Source organism: Cervus canadensis, chromosome 27, assembly GCF_019320065.1.
Source record: "Cervus canadensis isolate Bull #8, Minnesota chromosome 27, ASM1932006v1, whole genome shotgun sequence".
Classification (NCBI taxonomy): Eukaryota; Metazoa; Chordata; class Mammalia; order Artiodactyla; family Cervidae; genus Cervus; species Cervus canadensis.
Genome location: NC_057412.1, coordinates 1,540,047 through 1,568,023, shown reverse-complemented (window position 1 = coordinate 1,568,023; position 27,977 = coordinate 1,540,047). Strand labels below are relative to the sequence as shown.

Sequence of the window (27,977 nt, the reverse complement as noted above, 5' to 3'; positions counted from 1 at the left end):
GCCCCGCCCCTCCGGTTCCCGGAAGCAGCCTCGGAGCCGGCAGGCTGGCGCTCGTACGTGGGACCCCGGCGTAGGGGGTGGGGGGTGTGCCCCGGTGCCCGGCGGCTGTCCGCGGGGCTCCCCCCCGAGCGCCCTCCTGGGCTCCCGGCGCGACCATGGCGCGCAGCCTCCGGAGCTGGCTGGGCGGCTGCCTCCTGATATCAGGTGAGGGGTCTGCGGGGAGGGGACCCCGGGTAGTCTCCGGGGCGTCGGCTCGACCGCCGGGGCTGCCCGCGCGGGAACCCCGACTTGCCTGTGGCGCTGCGTCCCGACTGGAGGAAGTGCGCCCGGGACGCGGGAGGCGTGGCTACGACCCCAGGCAGTTGACCCCCAAAGACGAACCCCATCCCCCGCGAGGGGGCCCCCAGAGGCTCACTCAAAGTGTCTAAAGTTTCTGGGCGGGCCGTCAAGCCCAGCACCCCAAAATCTAATTCTGCCCCTCAACCCCTACAGCTCTAGGGCTTCTGAGCTCTAAATCCAGTGAAACCTTTCCTGTCCTACTCCAAATTGCCTGTGTGTGTGTATGTGTGTGTGTGTTAGTCACTGAGTCGTGTCCGACTCTTTGCGACCCCATGAACTGGGGCGCGCCAGGCTTCTCTAGGGGTCCATGGGATTCTCCAGGCATGAATACTGGAGTGGGTGGCCATTCCCTTCTCCAGGGGATCTTCCCGACCCAGGAATTGAACCCTGGTCTCCTGCATCCTAGGCAGATTCTTTACCACTTGAGCTATAGGGAAGTCGTCTAAACTGCCTGCCCAGGTTCAAATAACAGTATGGATCCCTCCTTCCTTTCTGATGAATTCATCCTGGGTCTCCCAGGATCCCTCATTCTCCGGTTTCCCTCCCACCTATTTCAGGCTGTTTCTCCCTGGGATTCTCCACCTCTGTCAGACCTCCATGCAGCCAAGTTCATACCCAGCCCTCTTCTCTCCTCCTACACTACTCCTCTGGGGGCTACCAGCAGAACTTTGGCATTAAATACCAGCTCTGGGCTTCCCTGGTGGCCCAGGCAGTATAGAATCTGTATAGATTCTGTATAGTATACAGAACCTGCCTGCAATGCAGGAGATCCAGGTTAGATCCCTGGGTGAGGAAGATCCCCTGGAGAAGGAAATCGCAACCCACTCCAGTATTCTTACCTGGAGAATTCCACGGACAAAGGAGCCTGCCAGCTGCAGTCCATGGGATCCCAAGGAGTCTAACACTGTGGAGGGACTAACACTAACATTGGACTTCCCTGTTGGCTCAATGGTAAAGAATCTATCTGCCAGTGCAGGATATGTAGGTTCAATCCCTGGTCAGGGAAGATCCCCTGGCGTAGTAAATGGCAACCCACTCCAGTAATCTTGCCTGGGAAATCCCATGGTTAGAAGGAGCCTGGTGGGCTACAGTCCATGGGCTTGCAGAAGAGTCGGACACTACTTAACAACTGAACGACGACAACACGGGCTTGTGACTTTCAAGTTTCTGTCTGTTGGCGCTAGTTGGGTGATGGTCTGGTGGCCGTTATTATACTCTTCTCTGTACTTCTGTGTATGTTTGGCATTTTCTGTTAAAAAGTTTAACAACTATTTCTATCTCTAGCTCAAATCTACCCTCTGTGCCCCAGGCTTATTCATCCAGCTGTCTCTGACATTCCTACTTATGTATCCTTCAGTATCTCAAACCTAATGCAAATCCTAAAATTGTTGTTTTTATTCAGTTGTTCAGTCGTGCCTGACTCTTTTCGACTCCATGGACTGCGGCACGCCAGGCTTCCCTGTCCTTTGCTATCTCCCGGAGTTTGCTCAAACTCATGTCCATTGAGTCAGTGATGCCATCCAACCATCTCATCCTCTGTCGTCCCCTTCTCCTCCTGTCTTCAATCTTTCCCAGCATCAGGGTCTTTTCCAGTGAGTCAGTTCTTCAAATCAGATGGCCAAAGTATTGGAGCTTCAGCTTCAGCAACAATCCTGCCAATGAATATTTAGTGTTGTTTGATTTCTATCCCCAGCCCCAGTCAGAGCACTAGGTGCTTAAGCAGGGAGTGGATATTAATATCTACTTCTTCATACCGAATGTATCAGGAAGTCTAAAGTTTATACCTGTGGAAATAGATTTAAAATCTACCCTCTCACACCATTCTATTGTTGTTTAGTGACTAAGTCATGTCCTATTCTTTTGTGACCCCATGGACTGTAACCTACCAGGCTCCTTCTGTCCATGGGATCTCCCAGGCAAGAATACTGGAGTGGATTACCATTTCTCCAGGGGATCTTCTCAATCCAGGGATCAAACCCACGTTTCCTGCATTGGCAGGCGGATTCCTTACCACTGAGCCATTTGGGAAGCCCTCAACACCTTTCTGCCACCACCCAAATTCCAGGTCACCCTCATCCATCCCTGCTTCTCTATTGCTTTCCTTCTCCCCTTAGCAATTTCTTCTCTTCAAATAGAGTCCAGACTCCTCAGCACCACTAAAGTATGTCTCCCTCTCCCACAGGCCCATGTGAAGACGTTGAGCCATAGAGTACATGACCTGGGTATTGGACATGGTTATTTTCTTGGACAACCGTTTTGAGAAAGAGAGTTGCCAACTTTTTTCCCTTTATGTTTACAGCATTAGGAATGGTGCCACCTCCTGAAAATGTCAGAATGAATTCAGTTAATTTCAAAAATATTCTGCGGTGGGAGTCACCTGCTTTTCCCAAGGGGAATCTGACGTTCACAGCTCAGTACCAAAGGTAAGTGTGGGGCGCTCTTGGCAGGAAGGCACCAGAGGATGGTGGCTTTGGCAGGGCTAGTCACTGGACTGGACCGAGGGGAGAGCCTGACTGCTATCACCCAAGTGACCGTAACAGCCCAGGGACAGCATTTCCCCTGGCCTTTTTCATTCTGTCCCAGAATTCTTATGAAAGCTCTGTTCCCTGAAAACAGACAGTAAAATCCTTTCTCCTGTTTCTTGTGATGGTTCATGGTGTGACAGACATTTTAGCCTATAGATCGTGACTATCATCAGCCACCATGGCAGCTTGCTGCAATGTGAACTTATCAGGCTGTCACTGTTGATGTTTTTTAAGAGAAAAATGCCAGTGATGAGACCATCTTCCAGTTATTAGAGTAATATTGCTGAAAGTGAGAGTGTTAGTTGCTTAGTCGTGAACGACTCTATGCCACTCCATGGACTGTAGCCCACCAGGCTCCTCTGTCCATGGAATTCTCCAGGCAAGAATACTGGAGTGAGTAGCCATTCCCTTCTTCAGTGGATCTTCCTGACCCAGGGATCAAACCCAGGTCGCCTACATTGCAGGCAGATTCTTTAGCTCTGAGCCACCAAGGAGGCCCAGAGTAGTATTGCTCGAAGTCAACAGTTTGTAAGTGGGAGCTATCCAAGAAAACCGAGGTATGCACAGCACGCAGGAAGCCCCTTGCTGGCTTACCACCCACCCGCCTAGGTTGTAAACTGCATACCTCAGTGCTAGGGGCTACAGATCATGTGCTGGGGGCTACAGATCATGTGCATGGTGGGTGCTCAGCTACTCTGAGGTTGTGTCCCGAAACTGAATTGTAAGAGAGCTGCTGGCTGTTGAAAGCCGTCTCCTCTGCAGCCAGCAGAGGCTTAAGAAGGAAGGGTCAGTGTCACCCCCGCTGTTACCTCAGTGATGCCCCGAGCTCCCAGGGTTGCCCTCCCTGTCAGTTTCTCGCTGTGTCGGGCCTGCTGCCGCATGTCACAGGCTGGGCTGCAGGTGACGCGTCTTTGTGGGGGGCGCAGAGCAGCAACAGGAGGCCAGGGGCAGAGAGTTGCGCGCCTGCTCCCCGAGCGACTCAGAAACGGCCAGAGGCAGGTACGCTCCCTCAGTGAGCCGGGAGGAGATGCGAGATGCAGGCGCTTTGGTCCTGCACTCCTTGCTTTCCCAACATGTCCAGAGCTTGCTGAGTCAGAGGAGGAGAAAGATAAATAAGATCACCTTTGTTTACTTGCTTTTTCAACTTTTTAGTTCAAAATAATTCCCAAGTAGCAAATCAAGTGTAATGCAGAAAACTTCCAAATAGCCTTTATCCACATTCACCAGTTTTTAAGGTCTGCCACAGTGTGTCTGTCCTACATAATGCTTTCTGCCCCTTGATATTTCATTGTGTGTTTCATAAGAGCAAGGATAACCTTTTACATCACTGCAGCAGCAGCATCTAAGATTTGGCAGTTTAACCAGTGATACAGTCCTGCTATCTCAGTCCATGTTCCAGTTTTGTCAGTTTCCCCGAGGACTTAAGAAGGGTCAGCCAGAGACTTGATTTTTTTCTCCTGCCATGTATTTTCTAGCCTTGATTGGTTAATTTCATCTCTGTGTTTTCTCCATTCTGTCTTGATAGCTCTGGGGATTTCATTGTGGAAAATTAACTTCCCTCTCTGTCTCTCTGTCTCCCTGTAGTGTATTTCTTATTGTTCTGTTTTTTGTTTCTTTGCCATTGGAGTAGAAGTGTTTGGTTTTAGATGTTTGTCTTTTAGATGAGAGCTGCCAATAACCAAGAGTGGATACCTGGATTCCAGTCTCCTGAACAAGGATGTGCAGGCCTCTGCTGGGGAAAACAAAACATACGCTGGGTGTGGAGGAAACTTGACCCTGAAAAATGTGTTTACCCTTCTATGGCTCTAGAAAACATTTGATTAGAATTCAGCCTGAGTGGTCACACAGCACAGACTCATTGTCTGTATGCGTTGGATAGGGGTGGCCAAGGGTGGGGCTTCAAAGAATGTACTGGTGATTTTAATATGGAACCATCTAAAACAACTAGGTGTAAATACAGAGAATAAACCATGTTAACTACTTAATGGAAATAAAAATATGTGTAGATGCTATTAAAAAATGACCTAATGAAAGGGAAGTCACTGCAAAATAACTGTTGAAATACTCTGTGTTCCGGTCAGTTGATGCATTAGTTTAAATGCATGGAAGAAATGGCCACATGTGGGAAGACCCCCTTCAAGGGAATGACCCCTGGATTTTCCCAATGATGGGATGTTAAGCAGCCATGAAAAGTTGATTGATTGAGAAAGTGTTTGTGGCCTATTAAGTGAAAAAAGCAGACGGTAAAAAAGCATAAGCCCACTTATCTCTGCCTCCTAAGAGTGGGGTGGAGTGTGGGGGTGGCGCTCTGAAGTCAAGCAGACCTGAGTTCCGTGAGCGAGTTTCTAGACTTTCCACCCCTGTGCCTTGTCTGTAGAATAAGGGTGATGTCATTTCTGCCCTCCTGCAGTTGTGAAAATTTGGTGAGGTAATACTGTTGAAATAGCACACTGCTGGACACCTGCATGCTTGACAAATGTTGGTTGTTATTATTTTTATCACCTTCATTGTCACCTCTGAGGGCAGCTAGATTGTTTTTGGCACCAAAGCAGAAAGGTGCCAATCAGACAAAATTCTTACTTTTTGCAAGACAAGATCCTGGATCAGGATCTTCCTTACATCAGGTGGCGCTGATTATAGTTCCTGAGGCTATTGTGAGGTTAAGTTACATCCCTTTCCTTCCACGCCATGTTTCTGCCACCCTCCCTCTGGGTGTTGGCCTGGAGATCTGAGGCCAATGAGTTTTTTTTATAATTTTTCTAGCATGATTGAGCCATAGTCGCATATAGGACATTATTTGAAGTCATTGTGATGTACCTATTTTGGCTAATGTATGTATATTGACATTTCACAGACTATGCCCCACAACTTTCAGAGATACATAAGCAAAAAGGGAAGCTTTCTTGGTCAAATATGTTGAATAGTCAACCCCTTTTTGGAAAGACATGTGCTCTGAGAAGTTCTGTTGAGAAGAGACATCTATTCATGTTTCACCTCGTTTTTGCCCCAGGTTGTTTGACCATGGGATGGATTGTTTTTGAAATGTCTTAATGATACATCAAGGATCATTAAGGTCCCATGGAGCACAGTTTAGAAAATGCACATATGCAATGACAACCTCAGAGAGACAGAGGTTTGACCTTGTTTTGCTGAAAGTTTTACTTTCATTTCAGGTTCAAAGGATTTGTTAACAAAAGAAACCACTCATTACATACAATTAAACAATTTCAATCCTTAATAGAGGATTATTTAACTTAATTTCTATATACAGTCATTAAAAGAAGAGAAATAGAAACGGTAGGAAAGAGTAACAGCACATGCATCACCAAATTGGGCCAGCTGACATCCCAATTAAACAGAGCCGGGAAGTCCCTGGTTAATAGTAATCTGGAGTCCCAATTGGGAAAAGGTCCTGGGTAGTGTGTTCACTCCATGGGTTAGACTTCAAATTGCAGTTTCGGAGGCTCCTGCCTATAATCCCAGGCCAAAAACTGATGTCATCAATTTGCACCCCAAAATGCAGCTCTCATTTTACTTTAATATTTTTATGGTGCTGTTTGTTTTATCTTGTGAATCATAGGATTTTGTTAAACCCCAGGAGTGGTTGGCCAGACCTCCAGGAGCTCCCTGGTGGCCCAGCTGGTAAAAAATCCGCCTGCCATGCGGGAGACCTGGGTTCTATCCCTGGGTTGGGAAGATCCCCTGGAGAAAGGAACAGCTACCCACTCCAGTATTCTGGCTGGAGAATTCCATGGACTGTATAGTCCATGGGATGCAAAGAGTCAGACACAACTGAGTGACTTTCACTTTCACCAGAAGCTCAAGAATTCCAAGATCCAATCCCTTTCTTATCTAAAGTGCTGCCTGACTAGCTGTGCTTATGGGCAGGCCTGGAATCTAGGCAGTGTCCAGGCAGGTCAGAAGCAAGGTCAAGGGCCTGCTTTCCTGCTTCTGAAGCCTGAACAAGACTTCCTCCATTTTAATTTCCCAAATAGAATTCTCATGATTTTTTTTTTTTTTTCTGATTTTGTAGTTACAGGAAATTCCAAGATACATGCACCCGTATTTTGTTGACGGAATGCGATTTCTCAAGTCTTTCCAAGTATGGTGACCACACCTTGAGAGTCAGGGCTGAATTTGCTGATGAGAGTTCAGACTGGATAAACATCACCTTCTGTCCTGTGGATGACAGTAAGCCACCTTAGTTTTCATCTCATTGTAATGTCATCACCCTGCCTTGATTGTTTCCCCCTTGGTTGGCCCATGGGCAAAAATTCTTTTGAGTGCCCACCAAGTGGATGGCCTTGGATAAGGAGCAAAGGGGTTGTAATAAAGAGAGCTGTAACCTTAAGGAAGTTTGTGGGAGAGACAGAACAGGATCAGCATAAGGCAATAAACATAGTACAGGTTTATTATTTATTATTATCTGTACAGCTCCTTAACTGAACAGACTTACCAGTTCCTGACTGGTTCCAAATCCTATCTCAGGGCCCATTTATGGAAGTTCTCTTTAGAAACTGATGCCAAATATTAATAGATATGCAGTTTGCCCCAAGGTCACAGGGGTGGTGAGCAGGCAGCACAGGAGCTCACCCGGGCCTCCTCTGTGCCAGGGCTCTCAGCGGTGACCACCCCACATCCGCTATTTGCCTCTTGAAGTTTATGTGATGGGAGAGTGCTTCAGAATGTCATGTGGACCTATTTATACTTGCTTCGGAAAACACATGATGAATGTGCTTATCTGGTCTTCAGCTTCTAGCAGGGTAGAAACAGGGTAGAATGCTAACCCAGGCCTATTTGCAGCCCCCCAGATGTAACAGTCAGCAGACAAGAATACCGGGTATAACTCAAACAGCATGTTTGCCTGGGGCCATTCATGATTCATTCCACAGTTATTATTGAGCACCTACTGTGTGCTGAAGCTACAGCAGTGAACAAGACAAAAACCCCTGCCCTGGTGAAATGTACATTCTGATCGGGAACACAGGCGATAAATAAACAGATACATATTTTATGACAGATAGTGACCGGGGCTCTGAAGAAAATAAAGTAAGGTGCCAGGACAGGGAGTGGTGGGAGCTGCTCTTTACATAGCATGGTGAGACAGTTCTCTCTGAGGTGGCGGCAGTTGGCCAGAGACCCACCCAAATGAGTTGAAGGAACCCATCACGTGAATGTCTAGTAAAAGAGCTTTGGGGAGGGGGGAGTGGTTTCAGACTTTGTTGCAAAATGTATTTGTTGGAAAGTGGTTTAAATATATAGGTTATATAGGTTAAACACTAAAAATAGAAATACCATCTCTTGCTTCCAACCCAGCAATGGAAATAAAGAAAACTCAACCCAACCAAAAAAAAATAAAAGGGAGGGGGGTGGAGAGGAATAAGCCATTAAAAACAAAAAAAGCAGTCTTTACAGAAAACACAAAGTAATGTAGTTGGAGTAATTGCAAATATATCAGAAATCACAATAAATATAAAAGGACCAAACCTGATTAATAAAGGCAAAGGTAAAAAGATTTTTTTTTTTTTTTTAGGAAACAAAATCTAACTGTCCTTAGCCACATCAGTCAACATCACCACAGTGGTGTATCAAAGGGCAGAGTACTTCAGTAGCCCAGTTGGTCTGCCCAGTTACAAAAAGTAAGTGTTGATGTTTCTAACATGTGAATCTTGGTTGTCATTTTGCTTTGTTCTCGTCCTCAGCCATTATCGGACCTCCCAGAATGCAAGTAGAAGCACTTGCTAATTCTTTACATATGCGTTTCTTTGCCCCAAGAATCGAGAATGAACCTGAACCATGGACCATGAGGAACATTTATAACTCATGGACTTACCATGTGCAGTATTGGAGAAACGGCTCTGATGAAAAGGTAAGTGCAGTGAATCACGCGCGTTGCCGATGTCAGCTTCCTGTCCTCTGCGCAGTGCTGGCTGGAGGCCACGATGATGGAGAAAAGCTTTGACAGGTGGCAGCACCTTATGGTCCAGAGGAGCTCAGGCCTGGTCCTCTGAGCTCCAGAAGGTACCCATTCTGGGGCTGGCTGGTGTGTCTGGTCGCACTTCCCAGGCTTCAAGGGCAGACTTCCTGGGTGCTGGTGCAGGAGAACAAGCCTTTCTCTCCCCAGAGGGAGATTGCTGGAGAAGGCCAAGCTGACTCAGCCGCTGGCTGGGGGAGGGTGGGGGTCACTGGACTCCGGTGCATGAGGCCCCACATACTCCACAGGATAGTCAAGCCCGTGGTCAGGGCAGCCCCAGCCCTGGATGCATGCTGGGTGTCATGTTCTATAGGACTGACCCCGCCTCTCCCCATTGCTTTCTTCCTCTTTCAGGAGCAATGCCTTTCAAAACATGAGCTGGGAGTGGGAAGGCCCTGCTGGCCTGTTGCCTCTGCCCCTGTGTGACTCTGGTCACAGTCTTGACCTCAGCTTCTCAGGTGTGCAAAATGGGCATGTAACCCAGTTCATTAATAAAGTGGAGAGAATAACCTACTTTGGGGCTTCCCTGGTAGCCCAGTAGTGCAGAATCTGCCTGCAGTGCAGGAGACCTGGGTTCGATCCCTGGGTCACAAGCTCCACTGGAGGAGGCCACGGCAACCCGTTCTTAGTACCCTTGCCTGGAGAATCCCATTGACAGAAGGGCCTGGCAGGCTGCAGTCCATAGGGTCGCACAGAGTCGGACACAACTGACACGTCTAAGCAGCAGAAATAACTTACTTCACAGGATTGTTGAGCAATTTAATGACATAGTGAAAAAAGTAAAAAGAAAGGTAAACTTGTCCCATCGCCTGAACAATGTGTATGGGTCAATATGTGAGAGTCCCTTCCCCTTGTGTAGACAGGTTAAAATACTTTTTTCATTCATCTTTGGTTACCTTTAATTCTTTTAGTGCTTCTGAGTCAAATGTCATTTCTGGTCCTAAACTGACTTACATATATGTTATGTAAGTTATGTTACATATATGTTATCTCCGCTACATGAAATCACTACTGCTCATGCATTTGGCAAGAACAGGTCACCCGTTTGTATTGTCTGAAGTGAAGTGAAGTGAAAGTCGCTCAGTCGGGTCTGACACTTTGCAACCCCATGACTATACAGTCCATGGAATTCTCCAGGCCAGAATACTGGAGTGGGTAGCCTTTCCCTTCTCCAGGGGATCTTCCCAACCCAGGGATCAAACCCAGGTCTCAGGCCTTACAGGAGGATTCTTTACCAGCTGAGCCACAAGGGAAGCCCAAGAATACTGGTGTGGGCAGCCTATTCTTTATCCAGCGGATCTTCCTGACCCAGGAATCAAACCGGGGTCTCCTGCAGTGCAGGCAGATTCTTTACCAGCTGAGCTACCAGTGAATCCTGTATTATCTGAGGAATGATGTAATTAAATTTATATCTACATACTGTGTAGAGTCCCAAAATCTCAAGTTAATTTCCCCCAAAAAATGCTCCATTGTGATCAATTCATAATGTATACAAATATCAGATCACACTGTTGTATACCTGAAACTACTAAGATATTGTGTATCAACTACACTTCAGTTTTTTTAAATGTTTCATTAAATGATGTAGGATATCTGCCTTCTTCATAGGAAAGATGATTTTGCTTATAATCAAGACCCGAGATTACGTGTGTCTAGGAAGCAGTACAGAGCAATAAGTTTTATGATTACTTGTCGAATGCAGGGGTCCCTGCTAAACTCTGAGATACAAAGATAACTCTGGAGCGAGCAAGAGATTAAGGATCTGATTAAGAATCAGATTCCACAGTTACCCAGGGCCTGAGTGCCTCCTGCCCCAGGCATGAAATGCAAAATTCAGTCTATCTTTAGCTTCTTATCTAGAATATGCCCTCAGGCCTGGCATCTGGTCGCACATTTGCCCTTCCTTCCGCCTGTGGTGGGAAGACTTTGGTGTGAACACGCGGAGTGTGGGAAAGGCTGCGTGCTCCCCAGCGTGTGCCTCACTGGTGCCCGCGGGGCCACCTCCGCCAGTTTATCATGCTAGCAGTTCAGTGATTGTGCCGCTTTACCCCTGCCCAGCCCTCACCCTTCTGCAAATCCAGTCCCCAGTGTGACAGTATTAGGAGGTAGATCATAAAGGTGGAGCCCTTGTGAATGGTCTTAGCGCCCTTTTAGAGGAGGCCCCAGAGAGCTTCCTCACCCCTTCCACCCCTTGGGGAGGACTCAGCAGGAAAACCCAGTTATGAACCAGGAAGCAGGCCCTCCTGAGAGGCCAGATCTGCTGGTGCTTTAATCTTGGACTTCCCAGTATCCAGAGCTGTGGGAAAGAAATATGTGTCAATAAGCCACCCAGTCTTTGACATTCTGTTTACAGCAGCCTGAAAGAAATAAGATTAAATGGTTCTCTTTTAGAATGCAGGTGTCTCTGAGAGAGTGCCACCAGTTCAAGTCCCTGACCTAAAAATATTAAAAGCTTCTAGAAATTCTTTCTTCCTGGAAGGAGAAAGTGAGGAGATAAAACCAGAAGTTGGGGCTTCCCTGGTGGTCCAGTGGTGAAGAACTGGCCTTGCAATGCAAGGGACTATACTTGTCATGTTTAACTTGGTACAATCCAGTTCTTGCCTTCAGGGAGCTCAGCTTCTCATACAATAAAAGAATAGAGACAAGCTGTCAGCAAGCCCAGCACCCAAAGAAAAGTAACCAATTACTAAAGTGAAAACAGTCTGTGCTCAGTTTCTATTGAAACTCCTATTCACATGGCAAATTCTTCATAAGGCCCTGTTATAAGGAGTTTGTAACCATGCTGGAAATACAGGCCATGTGTACTCTTTTAATTCCCTTTATTTTGCTGAAAACTATTGTTACCAAATCCAGGCTCACTCTGCTCACCACACAATAAGCCAATAAATCAGAGAGGAGGTATTGAGCCAAGGAATAATGACTTTATTTGAAAAAACAGAAAACTGAGAAGATGGCAGACTAATGTCTCAAAATAACCTTCTTATCGGGCTCTGGGTGCCAGGTTCTTTTATAGAATAGAGAGGGGGAGGAAGTGAGGAAGTAAAAAGGCCATTAATCTTGCAAGTATCTTCTGGAATGGCCAACCTCAGGGGTGGTGGGTGGGGGGTGCTGCGGCTGTGTTCCTTTCTTCCTTCCTGTAGCCATTCACAGGTGGACAGGATCCTGAACAATGGCACTTTGGTCTAATAGTAAAGGAGAGGGGCAGGGTACCCCCAGGCAGGCTATAACATATAAATAGTATCCTCGTAGTGAACAACAAAATAGCATCCTCGTAGGAAGCAAAGGCTAAAGTAAAGGAAACAGATCCAATATGGAGTCAGATTTTGTTCTTCCCTGCAACACTATTTTGGTTTCTCAAATTCAGAAATATACCATCAATTACGATATCTTATGTTCAAATTAAACTAAGATAAGTCTGGGATGGCCCCACCAGAGGCAGGCTATGGTGTATATCCTTGAGGTGAGATGAGCCGCTCAGGGAGGGCAGCCCAGGTGCATGAACGGAGAAGTGATTCAGAGGAGAACCCCAGGCAGCTAGGGCCAGAAATAACATTGGGTCTTACTGTAGATGACTGGTGTGTTCATTTGCCAGGGCTGCAGTAACAAAGTACCATAAACTGGACAGATGAAACAACAGAAATGTATCGTCTCAAGGTTCTAAAGGCTGGAAGTCCAAGATCAAGGTGTCAGCAGGATTGGTTCCTTCTAAGGACCAAGAGGAAGGATCCGTTCCAGGCCTCCCACCCAGCTTCTGGTGGGAGCTGGCCAATTTTGAATCCTTTAGTATATAGAGGCATCACCCCAATCCCCGCCTTCATCTTTAAGTGGCATTCTGTGTACCCGTCTGTGTCTAAATGTCCTCTTTTTAAGGACACCAGTCATATTGGACTGGGGCCCACGCTAATAACCTCATTTATGTTGATTACATCTATAAAAACCTGTCCAACCAGTCACTTTTGAAAGTACTAGGGTTAGGATTTTGATGTAAGAATTTGGGAGGACAAAATTCAACCCATACAACTGGCTTATCTTTAAAAAAAGAAAAAAAGAAAGTGGGATGGTTTGCATATCATTTAGACTAGGAAATTCAGGGAATAAGGCAGTGTGCCAGGACCATGGTCAGTCCTTGCCCTTCCCCCTCCTTCCCACTTAGAATGATCTCAGGTCACCTGAGATGACCTGGGAGGAGCATCTGCTTCCTTTATCCTCCTATTTTGAGCCTGAAGTAAAGATTATAACCAGTAAGTGGCAGGTGGCGGGGTGGGTGGGGTGATGGGAAGTGATGTCCCTTCACTGCTGAGGCATGTTCTGATTTTTTTCTCTGTTACTAGTTTTCAATTTCTGGTCAGTATGACTTCGAGTTCCTCCGAAATCTTGAGTCACAGACAACTTACTGTGTTCAAGTTCGAGGGTTTCTTCCTGATCGGAACAAAGCTGGAGAATGGAGTGAGCCTGTCTGTGAGCAAACAACCATTGACGGTGAGTCTTGAGATGCACCGTCTGCAGTTCTGTGTCCTCTGAGCACCCTCTTTTTTTTTTTTTTGGATGTGGGTGGTGGTGGTGGTGGGGGCCATGCTGCAAGGCTTGTGAGATCTGTGTTCCCCAAACAGGGACTGAACCCGTGTCTCTTGCAGTGGAAGCACAGAGTCCTAACCCCTGGACCGCCAGGGAATTCCCTCCTCTGAGCATCTTAAGTGGCTTTAGAGGCTCCCAGCGAGTGTGCCGGCTGAAAGGCTCCTTAGAGATCATCACCCAGCTCAAGCTCCAGTTCATCCCTGACTGACTGAGCCTCTTGCTGGGAAGGAGACCACCACCTTCTGAGGCAGCTTGTTCACTCCTGGACCCAAGGGATTGATGGACAGTCCTTCCGTCCAGGGAACTAAGGTCTCCCCCCACACACCCACCTCCAGCATGCTTGTTCTCTCCTCTTGGGCTCCCTGAGGAAGTCTTAGTCCTCCCAAGACCACCCAGCAACGGTCGAGCCCAGATGCCCTCTACTAGACACCTTTCCTTCCCAGGCTGTACACCTCCAGTTCCTTCCCACATCGTAGGAAGAGTTTGGAAACCCCACCACTGTCCTCAGCAAGATAGTCTTAGGGTTCCTCATGAATTATAGCACCAGAACCTCCACACAGTCCCCCACATATGAGGTGCGTGTACCCCAGTATCTAGCATAGTGCCTCCACACTTGGTGTTTCTTAAAACACAGGGAGGGAGGAAGGGAAGGAGGAAAAGAGGGGAGAGGAGGGTACCAGTTGGCCTAGACACTGAGTAGTTATGTAGGGGTGTATTATCATCCGAGATGATAAAATCTTGTAGTCGGCACACACATGAGGGGCCTTTTGTTATTTAAAGACGTTGTCCAGAGGATCCACCAGCTCAGATGCACACAAGCAGGTCTGATCCTGGCTCTTTTCATTTATGGAGTGCCTTTGGAAAGCAAAGCCATGATCTGGGGATTACAGAAATACAAAGGAGAGCAATTGTAAGAAAAGAATTACGTCTAGAGTTTGAGGGAGACTGGAAGCATGTATTTGTACACCTGAAACTGTCACAACATTGTTAATTGGCTATACTCCAATATAAAATAAAAGGTCTAGAAACAAAAAGCAACAAGAATGATGCCCAGCAACTGTGTATCCATATGAAAAAAAAAAAAATTTCCTCCAGATAGAGGGGAAAACTTTGCATCTTCTGTGTCACTGCAATCCTGAGGCCGCTGTTGCTGCCATCATGGTGCATCGTCATTTCAGCTTATCAAGTTCTTCCTGAATGTTGGTTTTTGTCATTGGATGTATTTCTCACCCAATTTTGTGTTGTCTTATCAAAGAAAAACTGATTTGCTAGAAAGAGCTTCAGGATCTTTAACAGTTTGTTGTTTAAACCGTTGGTGTGTCCAGGATATGCCTTTCTCTAGACCGCTTAACTACCTAATGGTCACCAATCCATATGAACACAGTGGACTATTTTGTAAGCTATTGTGTTTGACTGTCCGCAAAGTCACCATGAAAGACTTTGGCAAATATCAGCTGAAATCAACACCCAGTGCCAAGTGCATTATTGTCCCAACTTTGTTGGGACCCAACACAGTTGGGTGTCCCAATTGTGTTCCCCAAACAGGGGACACACAGTTGTGTTGTCCCAGTGAGTGTTTATGGGATATTTCTCAAAACAAGAGCCCTGTAGTCAGATGTGCCTGGAAATGAAGGTTCACCGCTTCTCCCTCTCAGAAAAAAACACCCTATATATGAGCATTTTTAGCATATTTGATCTTTCAACACCTTTTTTGAGATGGAACATTTCCAAGAACACAGCTTGAAAAAAACAGCCCACAATAGAATGGGAAAGACTAGATATATATTTAAGAAAATGGAGATATCAAGGGACTATTTCATGCAAGGATGGGCACAGTAAAGGACAGAAACAGCAAGGACTGCACAGAAGCAGAAGAGATGAAGAAGAGGTGGCAAGAATACACAGAACTATACAAAAAAGATGTTCATGACTGGGATAACCACGATGGTATGATCGCTCACCTAGAGCCAGACATCCTGGAGTGTGAAGTCAAGTGGGCCTTAGGAAGCATCACTATGAACAAAGCTAGTGGAGGTGATGGAATTCCAGCTCAGCTGTTTCAAATCCTAAAAGATGATGCTGTGAAAGTGCTGCACTCAATATGTCAGCAAATTTGGAAAAGTCAGCAGTGGCCACAGGATTGGAAAAGGTGAGTTTTCATTCCAATCCCAAAGAAGGACAGTGCCAAAGAATGCTTCAGCTACTGTGCAGTTGTGTTCATTTCACACCTCAGTAAGGTTATGCTCAAAATCCTTCAAGCTAGACTTCAGCAGTATGTGAACCAAGAATTTCCAGATGTACAAGCTGGGTTTAGATAAAGCAGAGGAACCAGAGATCAAATTGTCAGCATACATTGGATCATAGAGAAAGGAAGGGAATTTCAGAAAAACGTCTCCTATTGCTTCATTGACTATGCAAAGCCTTTGACTGTATGGATCACAACAAACTGTGGAAAATTCTTCAAGAGATGGGAATACCAGACCACCTTACCTGTCTCCTGAGAAACGTGTATGCTGATCAAGAAGCACCAGTTTGAACCAGACATGGAACAACTAACTGGTTCAAAATTGGGAAAGAAGTATGTCAAGGCTATATATTGTCACCCAGCTTCTTTAATTTATATTCAGAGTATATCATATGAAATGCTGGGCTGGATGAGTCACAAGCAGAAATCAAGATTTCTGGGAGAAATATCAACAACCTCAGATATGCAGATGATATCACTCTAATAGCAGAAAGTGAAGAGAAACTACAGAGTCTCTTGCTGAGGGTGAAACAGGAAAATGGAAAAATCTGGCTTGAAACTCAACCTTCAAAAAACTAAGATCATGGCATCCAGTCCCATCACTTCATGGCAAATGGATGGGGAAAAAGTGGAAACTGTGGCAGATTTTATTTTCTTGGGCTCCAAAATCACTGTGGATGGTGACTGCAGCCATGAAATTAAAAGACGTCTCCCTGGTGGCTTAGATGGTAAAGAATCCGCCTGCAATGCAAGAGACCTGGGTTGGAAAGATCCCCTGGAGGAGGGCATGGCAACCCACTCCAGTATTTTCGCCTGGAGAATCCCTGTGGACAGAGGAGCCTATCCAGCTACAGTCCGTGGGGTCGCACAGAGCCAGACACGACTGAGCATCTAAGCACAACGCAGCACAGCTCCTCGGAAGAAAAGCTGTGACCAACCTAGACAGCACATTAAAAAGCAGGAAGATCAGCTTGCCGACTAAGGTCTGGATAGTCAAAGCTGTGGTTTTTCCATTGGTCGTGTATGGATGTGAGAGTTGGACCATGAAGAAAGCTGAGCGCTGAAGAATTGATGCTTTTCAACTGTGGTGTTGGAGAAGACTCTTGGGAGTCTCTTGGACTGCAAGGAGATCCAACCAGTCCATCCTAAAGGAAATTAACCCTGAATATTCATTAGAAGGACTGATGCTGAAGCCAAAACTCCAATGCTTTGGCCACCTGATGCCAAGAGCTGACTCATTGGAAAAGACCCTGATGGTGGGAAAGATTAAGGGCAGGAGGAAAAGGGGCTGCAGAGGATGAGATGATTAGATAACATCCCCAAGTCAGTGAACATGAATTTGAGCACATTCTGGGAGACCGTGAAGGACAGGGAAACCTAGCATGCTGCAGTCCATAGAGTCTCAGAGCTGCTGAGAAAAAACGCAGCTTTGCCATAATTTCCGCCTTCCCTAGTGACTCAGTGGTAAAGAATCAGCCTGCCAGTGCAAGAGACACACGTTTGATCCCTGGGCTGGGAAGATCCTGGGAGAAGGAAATGGCAATCTGGTCCAGTTATTCTTGCCTGGGACATCCCATGAACAGAGGAGTCTGGTGGGCCACAGTCCAGAGGGTCACAAAAGAGTCGGACACGACTTAGTAACTAAACAAGTAGCCATTTAACGATCCATTTTAGAATTTTTGTATTGTTTTCTGGACATGGAATCAGGCTTACCAGCCTGGAGTTTCCTGAATCTTGTTGAGGTTTCTTTTGCTTTTTGTTATTGCACAAGTTACTTGCCCAAATCCAGGAATCTCTCATCTCACCCGGTCACGTGATCTTTCCAGTGTCATCCAAAAGTATTCTGCAATAATATTAAGCATGGTTTCTCAGGAATGCAGAGCCACGTGGAAGATGGAGTGTTGCTGTCTCTCTGGAGGGAATTCTCTGCCTCTCTCTCTTTTCTGTAGCCCCCAGCTAACGCCGAGCCTTGGCTGTCCAAGGCTCAGTCTGCCTGCCTGTGTTCCACCTTATGGCTGAGCCTCCCAACAAGGGCCTCTAAATAACAAAAGCCTGCCTTAATGAAAAACCAAAAACCTTTTTTTTTTTTGGCTGCCCAGCAAGGCTTGTGGGATCTTCGTTCCCCAACCAGGGATTGAACCCAGGCCCTTGGCAGTGAAAGCGCAGAGTCCTGCCCACTGGACCGCCAGGGAACTTCCAAAAGCCTGCCTTTTTATTCTGTTCGTGAATCATCTGTAGTTGAATGAGAATTCTGTGCCCTGCGAGCACCCATCCTGTTTAAATCACTAGAATCCTGACTTTGGGGTCTTCACTCTTTCCTCTGAACACCTGCCGACTGCTTTCTCCAGGCCTGAGTATGCCTGGTTGTCCCGTGTCCCATCCTTCCCTGCTGTGAGTCCAGCACAATGAGTGATGTGGGGCAGGTCCTGGACGCCCAGTGCTTCAGCCACCTCACCTACAAGAGGAGAGTAATCAAAGGTGTCACCCAGGACAGTGCCAGGCACGGGGTCAGCCTGCAATATGAGTTAGGTGTCATTACTGTTATTATTCAAATCATACTTTTAGGGACTTCCCTGATGCTCCAGTGGTTAAAAATCCACCTTCCATTTCAGGCAATGCAGGTTTGATCCCTGGTCGGGGAACTAGGATCCCACGTGCTATAGGGCAGCTTAGCCCTTCAACTACTGAGCCCATGTGCTCTAGAGCCCTGCAGCTAAGACCTGACAGCCAAATAAATACATATTTTTTAAAAAATGAAATCACGCCTTTAAATATTACTTAGGGCTTATGTCACGAAACATGGCTTGAGGCACACACTTGGACCAAAAAGAAAAGTATTTCGAATATCTTGTGACTCTAAATGATCACTCGTTAACTAACAAAATCCAGACATTTCATAAAAGAAGAGAACAGCCCACTGAAAACCTGCTTTTGTCAAACACCAGTTTAGAGTTTGTTTGTTTGTTTGTTTAAATGTAGTTCTCCTGTTTAAACCTCACAAGTTTTCAGTGAAAGTGTGGAAAGGTTCTTCTCCCCTTTCCCAGAAGGGAGGTGAAGGTTCAGAGAGATGAAGTAATTCGCCTGAAGTCAGCTCAGCCGGTAAATAACAGGAAGTAACGTCTCCACCCGTACCTACAGACTGATCCCATACATAAGCAAAGGCATGACTTGCCAACAGGAAAAGGGAGTTGACCTGACAGCATGGTCAGATAGACTGAAGCAAGTTAGGGAGCTTTACACAGAGAGTGTTGATTACTAGTTCAGTTCAGTTCAGTTGATTACTAGGTTCTCCCACAATTCACAGCCTATGTAAAGCAGTATCCCCTCTCCTTCCCCATTTCCCCTTCTTGGTAGGTCACAAAAGCATCTTTTGAATTTTGTCACCATGAACCAGGTGTGCCTGTGGGATAATCCCTTGTGTAAGACGCTGACACGTCTGGGTTGGAGGCCCAGGAGCTGCCCCGGGGGGGTCATCACAGTGCCACCAACTGCAGGCTCGGGCCCAGCAGTCAACGTTTAATGAATATTTAATGAGTGACTCCGATGCCTGGCACATTAGAGAGCTACAGAAATATTAAGTGGAAAGATAGGGAGATGAGTAGATGGGTCCTGGAACTTCCTCCAGAGCTGGGACGTCAGATCCCAAGTTGACCTACCATCATCAGCTCTCGTGAAGCCTGGGGGCCACCCCCACCAGTTCCCTTGCCCCACGACCCTGTATCCACCCAGAAGACCCATCTGAGTTGAACCTGCTAAAGGCACCACCGCTCGATCCTAGTAACTGAAACGATAATTCATGGGGCGCAGGGGTAAGGAGTGAGTTCCCTGAACTCGGCCAGGGCACGAGCTGGACAGGCTGCAAGGTCACTGCCAGTGTTAATCACAGTGCAAGAGGGGGCAGCAGGCCCGTCCAGCCTCTCCCCCCTGCTGGGTGCCCTCACCGGTCACTGGATGTTTAAGGAGTGTCAATGGCCACACACTGTGCCAAGTGCTGGGAGAGGTCAGCCGGGGGCGGCCGTCCAGGCGGCTCCAGGACTCTGTGCCGATCAGAGCTCTTTGATCTGGCCTGGGGAAGTAAGAGTTGACACTGCCGCAATCCCCATGGAGGGACCTGCTCTTCCAGGGCAAGGTTCGTTCTCCTGGCCTCTCCCAGCACCAGAGGCTTTCAGTTTGCATCAGGAGGGTGGTGCTGCTGACAGGGCTGGCCACAGGGAGGCCAGGCGGGCAGCTGGCAGAGGGGCCTGGTGCTAGATGAGGGGAGCCCGGCCACTAAGGGTGACCCCCTGGAGACGGTCCAAGATAAAGCTGGGCATCAGTTAAGGTGGTAACAACAGATTTGATTCATTCATGACTGGAGAAGAGGAAAGAGCTGATGGGGCATTTTAAAGACAGAATTGGGAATTGGGACAAAAAGAGATCGGGGTCACGGAAGTGACAAATGACCAAAACTGGGTGGGCACATGGGGTGATATTAACGCACTTAGGCTGTCTTCTGCGTCTGCTGCTAACTGGATTTTATCACCTGCGGTATTCATCCCACTGGGACTCTGAGACAGAGACTCTTCCTCTGTCGTGATGCTCCATCCTGATGATGACATGTCAAAGGATTGGTTTCCAGATCCTTGGGAAAGACACTCCTGGATTGTAGGAGTTAATTTAGGTCTCACAGGGAGAGAGGAAGGATTTACAGTCCTGAGCTGTTTAGGAAAGTGCACTAAGAAAGGAACGTCAAGAGTTGGTAGAACAGAGGTGAATTCTTTTGGTAGCCTTGGGTTTTTCCAGACAGGAGCTCACAGAGGTGCTGGGGAAGGGAGGGGGCACCCAGAGATCATCTTTATGCTGCTGGGCACTAGCATTTGGGGAGGTCTCTGCACACAGGGGGTCAGGTGGGGTCCCCTGTGCAGTTCTCAGGACAAAACGCTGTAGCATGTGTGTGTCACTGCGGCTCTGGGGCCCGGGGAGCCCCGCTATCTGCTGATGGAACAGCAGAACAGGGAGCTGATGGCTCCCCCGTGGGTAGATAACAGGGATCAGAGTTCATGCAGCTGCTGCTTTTTGGGGCGTATCAGCAATCATGCCCCAGAAACCCAACTTGGAAGATGGTAGGAAAGGGTGAGACTTGAAAACCTCCAGATCCTTGAATAGCTGCTGCTGTGTTTCCTTCTGAGACACACCTGTGCCCCCTCCTCCGCCCCAGTGGTAAGGGGTCACCATTAGATCATGGTGGTGAGTTAAGGTCGCCATCCCCCAAGCCGGGCATGACGCGAATATGACCCAGCCCTTCACCCCTGCAGAAACCACCCCGTCCTGGATCGTGGCCAGCGGCGTCCTGGTGGCCTCTGTGTGCGCCGCTGTCCTGCTGCTGCTCGGCTGCTTCTTCCTGCTGCGGTGCGGTTACAGGAAGGCCAGGCACGCCTTCCCCCCGAGGAATTCTCTTCCGCAGCACCTGAAAGAGGTAGGTAGTGGCACGGAGCCAGATGTGGGTAAGAAGACGCTGACCTTCGGAGTCAGAGCTGCCTGAGTCAGCCTGGCATGGTTTCTCGGAGGACGACACACACCTTGCGTGCAGGTCCCGTTCCTGGTGCCCTTTCGGAGAAGTCTGAGCTCGGGGAACAGCCCTATGGGAAGGGGGCAGAGGTTTTGTTCCTAAAAGCCCCCCTCCAGCCTGGATGTTTGTTCCTTCTCTGACCGTCCCTGCCCAGAGGCCCAAGTTGTCAGAGAGCCAAGCTGATGGTCCCGGAGCAGGAAGGGACCAAGCCGAGCTCAGAGCAGAGAAGACGGGAAAGAGAGCGCTCTGGGCTGAGTGCCACGAACAGCCAGGGACAGAGGAGGGGCAGGAGCGGCGTCAGAGCGGGGAACATCTGAGAGCGACTGAAATTACGGGACGTGTGTCCCAGGCTTTAGGAAAGCAGTTCTTTTTTTTTTCCTCCAGAAAATTTAAAAAAACGTGAAAGTCACTCAGTCGTGTCCAACTCTTTGTGACCCCATGGACTATACGGTCCGTGGAATTCTCCAGGCCAGAATACTGGAGTGGGTGGCCTTTCCCTTCTCCAGGGGATCTTCCCAACCCAGGGATAGAACCCAGGTCTTCCACATTGCAGGCGGATTCTTTACCAGCTGAAGCACCAGGGAAGCCCAAGAATACTGGAGTGGGTAACCTTATCCCTTCTCCAGGGGATCTTCCTGACCCAGGAATGGAACTGGGGTCTCCTGCATTGCAGGCGGATTCTTTACTAACTGGGTTACAGAAAAGCTACTTTCAGGAAGTTTGGGTGGAAGAAAGAATGTACCTGGATAGAGCTTGTAGGACAGAAGCGGCTTTAAGAAATGAAATCTTGGTTATATTCTCACTTTCGTTTCAGTTAGAAATGAAGTGAAAGGAAATGTGAAGTGAAGCCCGCGTCTCCCCTGGGCTGGGTGTGGGCTCCCCCGGGAAGGAGGCGCAGTTGGGATGGAGAAGTTCCTTCAGCTCAGGGAACCTCCCGTGGTGGGGTTGGGGGAGCCCCACTCCCAGCAGCCGAGGGAGCAGGCCCCTGCTTCCTAAAGAAGACTGGGGTGAGGGTGGCGCATCACAGCATCCACTCCAGCCTACGCGTAAACCGCTAGGACCCAGGGGTGCAGCTTCTCTGAAGAGCCGAGTCGAGCTGCTCCCCCAGGGAAGGTTACAAGAGAAAGGTTAAGGGAACAAGGGCCAGCCCCGCCCCTGCAGCCGGTCCAAGGGCACAAGTGACGCCCCTGACCTCACTGCTCTGCTGTCTCCTCCCCGGACCAGCCGCTGCTGACGTGGCGGGAGCGACTCAGACCTTCCGCTCTGCGAGGCCTGAGCTGGTCACAGGACACCAGAGACCCCGGCTCTTGTGCTTCTCCATGTGCCATCAGAATTGGGCAGGAGTCCCCCCTCCCCCGGGCCCCATCATGTAGCAGCAGCCTCTTCTCCCCCTGATGATCCAGGTAGTGACTCCTGACTCCTTTCCTGCGGCTAGTTTTTTGGCACAAGGATCCTGACATGAAAAGGTGGCAGCTATAACTTATAGTTTGATGGAATCCCTCCCGCGTCCCCTCGTGGAAACGTCCCCCTCTGGGATAATAACTGCTTTAGGCTTTGTAACAAAGATTGAGGTATTATGCGGTTGTTGTTCTTTAGTCACTAAGTCGTGTCCAACTCTTTTGCAACCCCATGGACTGTAGCCTGCCAGGCGCCTCTGTCCATGGGATTTTCTAGGCAAGAATACTGGAGGAGGTTGCTATTTCCTTCTCCAGGGGATCTTCCCAACCCAGAGATCAAACCTCTGTCTCCTGTATTGGCAGGCAGATTCTTTACCCCTGAGCCACCAGGGAAGCTGCGAGATATTACATAGATACTTATATAACGTTTGCCTTTAGCTACTTTTCTTTTCTCAGCTATTTGTAAGGCCTCCTCAGACAGCCATTTTGCCTTTTTGCATTTCTTTTTCTTGGGGATGGTCTTGATCACTGCTTCCTGTACAATGTCATGAACCTCCATCCATAGTTCTTCAGACACTCTATCAGATCTAATCCCTTGAATCTATTTGTCACTTCCACTGTATAATCGTAAGGGGTTTGATTTAGGTTATATCTGATGGTCTAGTGGTTTTCCCTACTTTCTTCAATTTAAGTCTGAATTTGGCAATAAGGAGAAAAGAAGAGAAGCTAAAGGCAAAGGTGTAAAGGAAAGATATACCCATTTGAATGCAGAGTTCCAAAGAATAGCAAGGAGAGAGAAGAAAGCCTTCCTCAGCGATCAATGCAAAGAAATAGGGGAAAACAATAAATGGGAAAGACTAGAGATCTCTTCAAGAAAATTAGAGATACCAAGGGAATATTTCATGCAAAGATGGGCACAATAAAGGGCAGAAATGGTATGGAGCTAACAGAAGCAGAAGATATTAAAAACAAGTGGCAAGAATACACAGAAGAACTATACAAAAAAGATCTTCATGACTCAGATAACCACAATGGTGTAATCACTCACCTAGAGCCAGACATGCTGGAATGCGAAGTCAAGTGGGCCTTAAGAAGCATCACTATGAACAGAGCTAGTGGAGATGATGGAATTCCAGCTGAGTTGTTTCAAATCCTAAAAGGTGATGCTGTGAAAGTGCTGCATTCAATATGCCAGCAAATTTGGAAAAGTCAACAGTGGCCACAGGACTGGAAAAGGTCAGTTTTCATTCCAATGCCAAAGAATGCTCAAACTACTGCACAATTGCACTCATCTCACACACTAGTAAAGTAATGCTCAAAATTCTCCAAGCCAGGCTTCAACAGTACGTGAACCGTGAACTTCCAGATGTTCAAGCTGGATTTAGAAAAGGCAGAGGAGCCAGAGACCAAATTGCCAACATCCATTGTATCATCGAAAAAGCAAGAGTTCCAGAAAAACATCTGCTTTATTGACTATGCCAAAGCCTTTGACTGTGGATCACAACAAACTGGAAAATTCTTCAAGAGATGGGAATACCAGACCACCTGACCTGCCTCTTGAGAAATCTGTACGCGGGTCAGGAAGCAACAGTTAGAACTGGACATGGAACAACAGACTGGTTCCAAATTGGGAAAGGAGTACATCAAGGCTGTTTATTGTCACCCTGCTTATTTAACTTATATGCAGAGTACATCATGAGAAACGCTGGGCTGGCTGAAGCACAGGCTGGAATCAAGATTCCTGGGAGAAATATCAATAACCTCAGATATGCAGATGATACCACCCTCATGGCAGAAAGTGAAGAATGAAAGAGCCTCTTGATGAAAGTGAAAGAGAAGAGTGGAAAAAGTAAAACTCAACATTCAGAAAACAAAGATCATGGCATCTGGTCCCATCACTTCATGGCAAATAGATGGGGAAACAGTGGAAACAGTGACAGACTTTATTTTGGGGGACTCCAAAATCACTGCAGATGGTTACTGCAGCCAAAAAATTAAAAGACACTTGCTCCTTGGAAGAAAAGTTTTGACCAACCTAGACAGCATATTAAAAAGCAGAGACATTACTTTGCTGACAAAGGTTCATGTAATCAAAGCTATGGTTTTTCCAGTAGTTATGTATGGGTGTGAGAGTTGGACTATAAAGAAAGCTGAGCACCAAAGAATTGATGCTTTTGAACTGTGGTGTTGGAGAAGGCTCTTGAGAGGCCCTTGGACTGCAAGGAGATCCAACCAGTCCATCCTAAAGGAAATCAGTCCTGAATATTCATTGGAATGACTGATGCTGAAGCTGAAAGCCCAATACTTTGGCCACCTGATTTGAAGAACTGACCCATTGGAAAAGACCCTGATGCTGGGAAAGATTGAAGGTGGGAGGAGAAGGGGATGACAGAGGATGAGATGGTTGGATGGCCTCACTGACTCAATGGACATGAGTTTGAGTAAACTCCAGAGGTTGGTGATGGATAGGAAGGCCATGCTGCAGTCCATGGCTTCGAAAAGAGTCGCAAAGACACGACTGAGCGACTGAGCTGAACTGAGCGACTAAGATGCATGCACAGTTTTTTCAAAAGTGAAAAGGAACAGGGCACTTCCTTGATAGTCCAGTGATTAGGACTCTATACTTCTCCTGCAGGGGGCACAGATTCCATCCTTGGTCAGGGAACTGAGACCCTGCGTGCCGTGAAGCATGGCCAAGAAAAACAAAACAAAGCACAGAGCAACAACGGATAGCTCGTAGGAACCAGCCATGCAGCGCAGGGAGCGCAACTCAGGCTCTGCGATGACGTTGGTGGGGAGGATGGGGAGGGGAGGGAGGCCCAAGAGGGAGCATAGGTATATGTATGTATGTGTACGCATATGTATGTGTGTGTACTTGTATGTATGAATGTGTACATGTATGTATGAATATGTACGTGTATGTATGCATGTGTGTACATGTGTACACGTGTGTGTGAATGTGCACGTGTGTGAACGCATATGTGTGAATGTGCACACGTGTGTGTGCACGCATGTGTGTATGTATGCATGTGTACGTATATGTGTGTATGTGTACACATATGTATGCATATAGCTGACTTGCTTCACGGTACAGCAGAAACTAACAGCACATTGTAAAGCAATTAGACTCCAATTAGTAAATAACAAGCGAAATTAATATTAGTAATACATTTTATGCAACCCAGTATATCCAAAATATCATTTTGACATGGAATTTTTTTCATTTGTCAAAACATTTATATTCTTTTTTTCATACAAAGTCTTCAAAATCTGGTGTGTGTTTTACCTCTCAACACACATAGAGTCAGACGGGCCACATTCCACGTGGCTGGTGGCTGCCATACAGGATGGCATAGGGCTGAAGGCTGGACAAAGGGACACTCGGGGTGCTGGGGAGCACCCGAGAGGGCCTCCAACTCAGCCTGAGGATGCACAAGAGAGGGACTTATTCCAAGACACATGTATCCCATGCTGGCTTCTTCGAGGTAAGGATGCCCCGGGCGGCATTGGGACCGTCCCTGAGTCTCCCTCCAGGTTTACAAGAGGAACTGTCAGAGGAGGACCTGTGATCGCTAAGCAAAGGAGGTGCAGATTTATTGTTGAATTTTTTAAATTGTGGTAAAACACGCATAATGTAAAATTTGCCACCATATCCAGTTTTCAGCATACAGTTCAGTGGTATTGAGTATATGGACATTGTTGTGCAATCCTCCTCACCTTCCATCCTCAGAACCTCTTTCATCTCACAAAACAAACCAGATCCATTAAATAAATTAATAGATCCATTAAATAGAACTCCCCACCTCCCTTCTCCCCCAGCCACTGGCCACCACCGTTACTTTCTGTCTGTGAATTTGCCTAGTCTAAGTACCTCATGTAAGTGGAATCGTGCCCAATTTGTCCTCTTGTGTCTGGCATAGTTCACCTAGCATAAGGTTCCTCAACATTGTGGTATGTATCAGAACATCATTACATTTTGAGATTGAAAAAAAAATTGAATTATATGGATAGACCACATTCTATTGGGTTGGCCAAAAGGTTTGTTTGGATTTTTCTGAACGCTATAACAAAAACCCAAACAAATGTTTGGCCAACACAGTATCTGTCCAGTCATGCGTAAACGGGGTTTCCCAAGTGGCGCTAGTGGTAAAGAATCTGCCTGCCAATGCGGGAGACCCAGGAGACAGGAGTGTGATCCCTGGGAAGAATCTGACCCATGCGAAGCTCCCCTGGAGGGCAGACATCCCCTCCAGTGTTCCTGCCTGGAGAACCCCAGGGACAGAGGAGGCTGGCGGGCCACAGTCCATGGGGTCACACAGAGCCGGGCACGGCCGGAGCGACCGAGCACGCACGCACGCATGTGTGGATGGGCACGCGGTCTGCTCCCACCTTTGGCTGTCAGGAATTATGATGCTCTGAAGACCGGGGTACGTATTAATGTATGTCTCTGAGACACCGCTTTCAGTTCTTTTCAGGTGTATAACCAGAAGTGGACTTAATGGCCCATACAGTAATTCTATTTTTAATTTTGTGAGGAACTGTCATACTCTTGTTGTTACATTTTTTTTAAAACAGCATTTTTCAGCCAGGAGTTCTGTAGAAAATTGTGAGCCCAGAAAAAGAAATGGGAAAATTTGTTAATTAACTTTTTTTTTTTTCTCCCTGCAGTTTATGAGCCACCCTCATCACAGCACTCTTCTCTTATTCTCCTTCCCACTGTCTGATGAGAATGAAGTCTTTGACAAGCTGAGCGCCATCACGGAAGTGTCTGAAAGCTGCAGGCCGAACCCTGGGGCCGGCTGCGGTCTCGGGACCTGACATGGGCAGGGGTCCTTCCAGTGGTGTCCGAGGAGGGAGCACACTCAGCCGGGCGCAGTGACCCCCTCCTTGTCCTGGCTGCCCCCGAGGGCAGTCAGAGCAGCCAGCCAGCGTGGGCCAAGACCACCTGAATAAACCCAGATGGAGAAACACAGACGCTGGGACAGCGTCCACACCACCAAGGAGCTGGACTCTACATGCTCATGTGGCAAAACCTTGGGAACTTGCCACTTTTTAAAGGCCTTAATGATTAAACAAAAAAAGCTGGCCACTGTGATTTTCCTGATAGCCCGTCCCAGTGGTTAAAAGACTTCTCGCTTCCAGTGCAGGGGGCACAGGTTCCATCCTCAGCTGAATAACTAAGATCCCACATATCACATGATGTTGCCAGAAAAAAAAGTTGAGGTTGGCCACTGGAGGTATGATTCTCAGTCTTGTGTATTCACTAATATAAAAAGGTTTTAGGGAATTCCCCAGCAGGTCCAGTGGTTAGGACTCCACGATTTCACAGCCGAGGGCCGAGGTTCAATCCCTGGTCAGGGAACTCAGGCCTCAC

The 27,977-nt window shown here is 47.4% G+C and overlaps 1 protein-coding gene across 3 annotated transcripts; it reads left to right on the top strand.

The window, feature by feature from the left end:
- Positions 1 to 8: 8 nt before the first annotated feature.
- Positions 9 to 27,688, top strand: IL10RB (interleukin 10 receptor subunit beta). 3 transcript variants are annotated; one of them, XM_043448853.1, is made up of 7 exons: positions 12 to 204; positions 2,639 to 2,762; positions 6,898 to 7,055; positions 8,567 to 8,733; positions 13,170 to 13,317; positions 20,953 to 21,113; positions 27,272 to 27,688. In XM_043448853.1, exons 1-7 carry the CDS (start codon positions 156 to 158, stop codon positions 27,419 to 27,421), a joined length of 957 nt encoding a protein of 318 aa, XP_043304788.1. In that variant the 5' UTR covers positions 12 to 155; the 3' UTR covers positions 27,422 to 27,688. The 3 variants fall into 3 exon arrangements, with proteins under 3 accessions (XP_043304790.1, XP_043304789.1, XP_043304788.1); XM_043448855.1 differs by lacking the exons at positions 20,953 to 21,113; positions 27,272 to 27,688 and adding an exon at positions 13,473 to 15,173 and having other exon boundaries at positions 9 to 204; XM_043448854.1 differs by lacking the exons at positions 20,953 to 21,113; positions 27,272 to 27,688 and adding an exon at positions 13,449 to 15,173 and having other exon boundaries at positions 9 to 204.
- Positions 27,689 to 27,977: the final 289 nt, after the last annotated feature.

Coding starts and splice junctions, on each gene's coding strand:
- IL10RB (XM_043448853.1), top strand. CDS start 156: ATGGCGCGCAGCCTCCGGAGCTGGCTGGGCGGCTGCCTCCTGATATCA. Junction 7,056..8,566: donor CTTCTGTCCTGTGGATGACA/GTAAGCCACCTT, acceptor TCTCGTCCTCAG/CCATTATCGGACCTCCCAGA. Junction 13,318..20,952: donor TGAGCAAACAACCATTGACG/GTGAGTCTTGAG, acceptor TCACCCCTGCAG/AAACCACCCCGTCCTGGATC.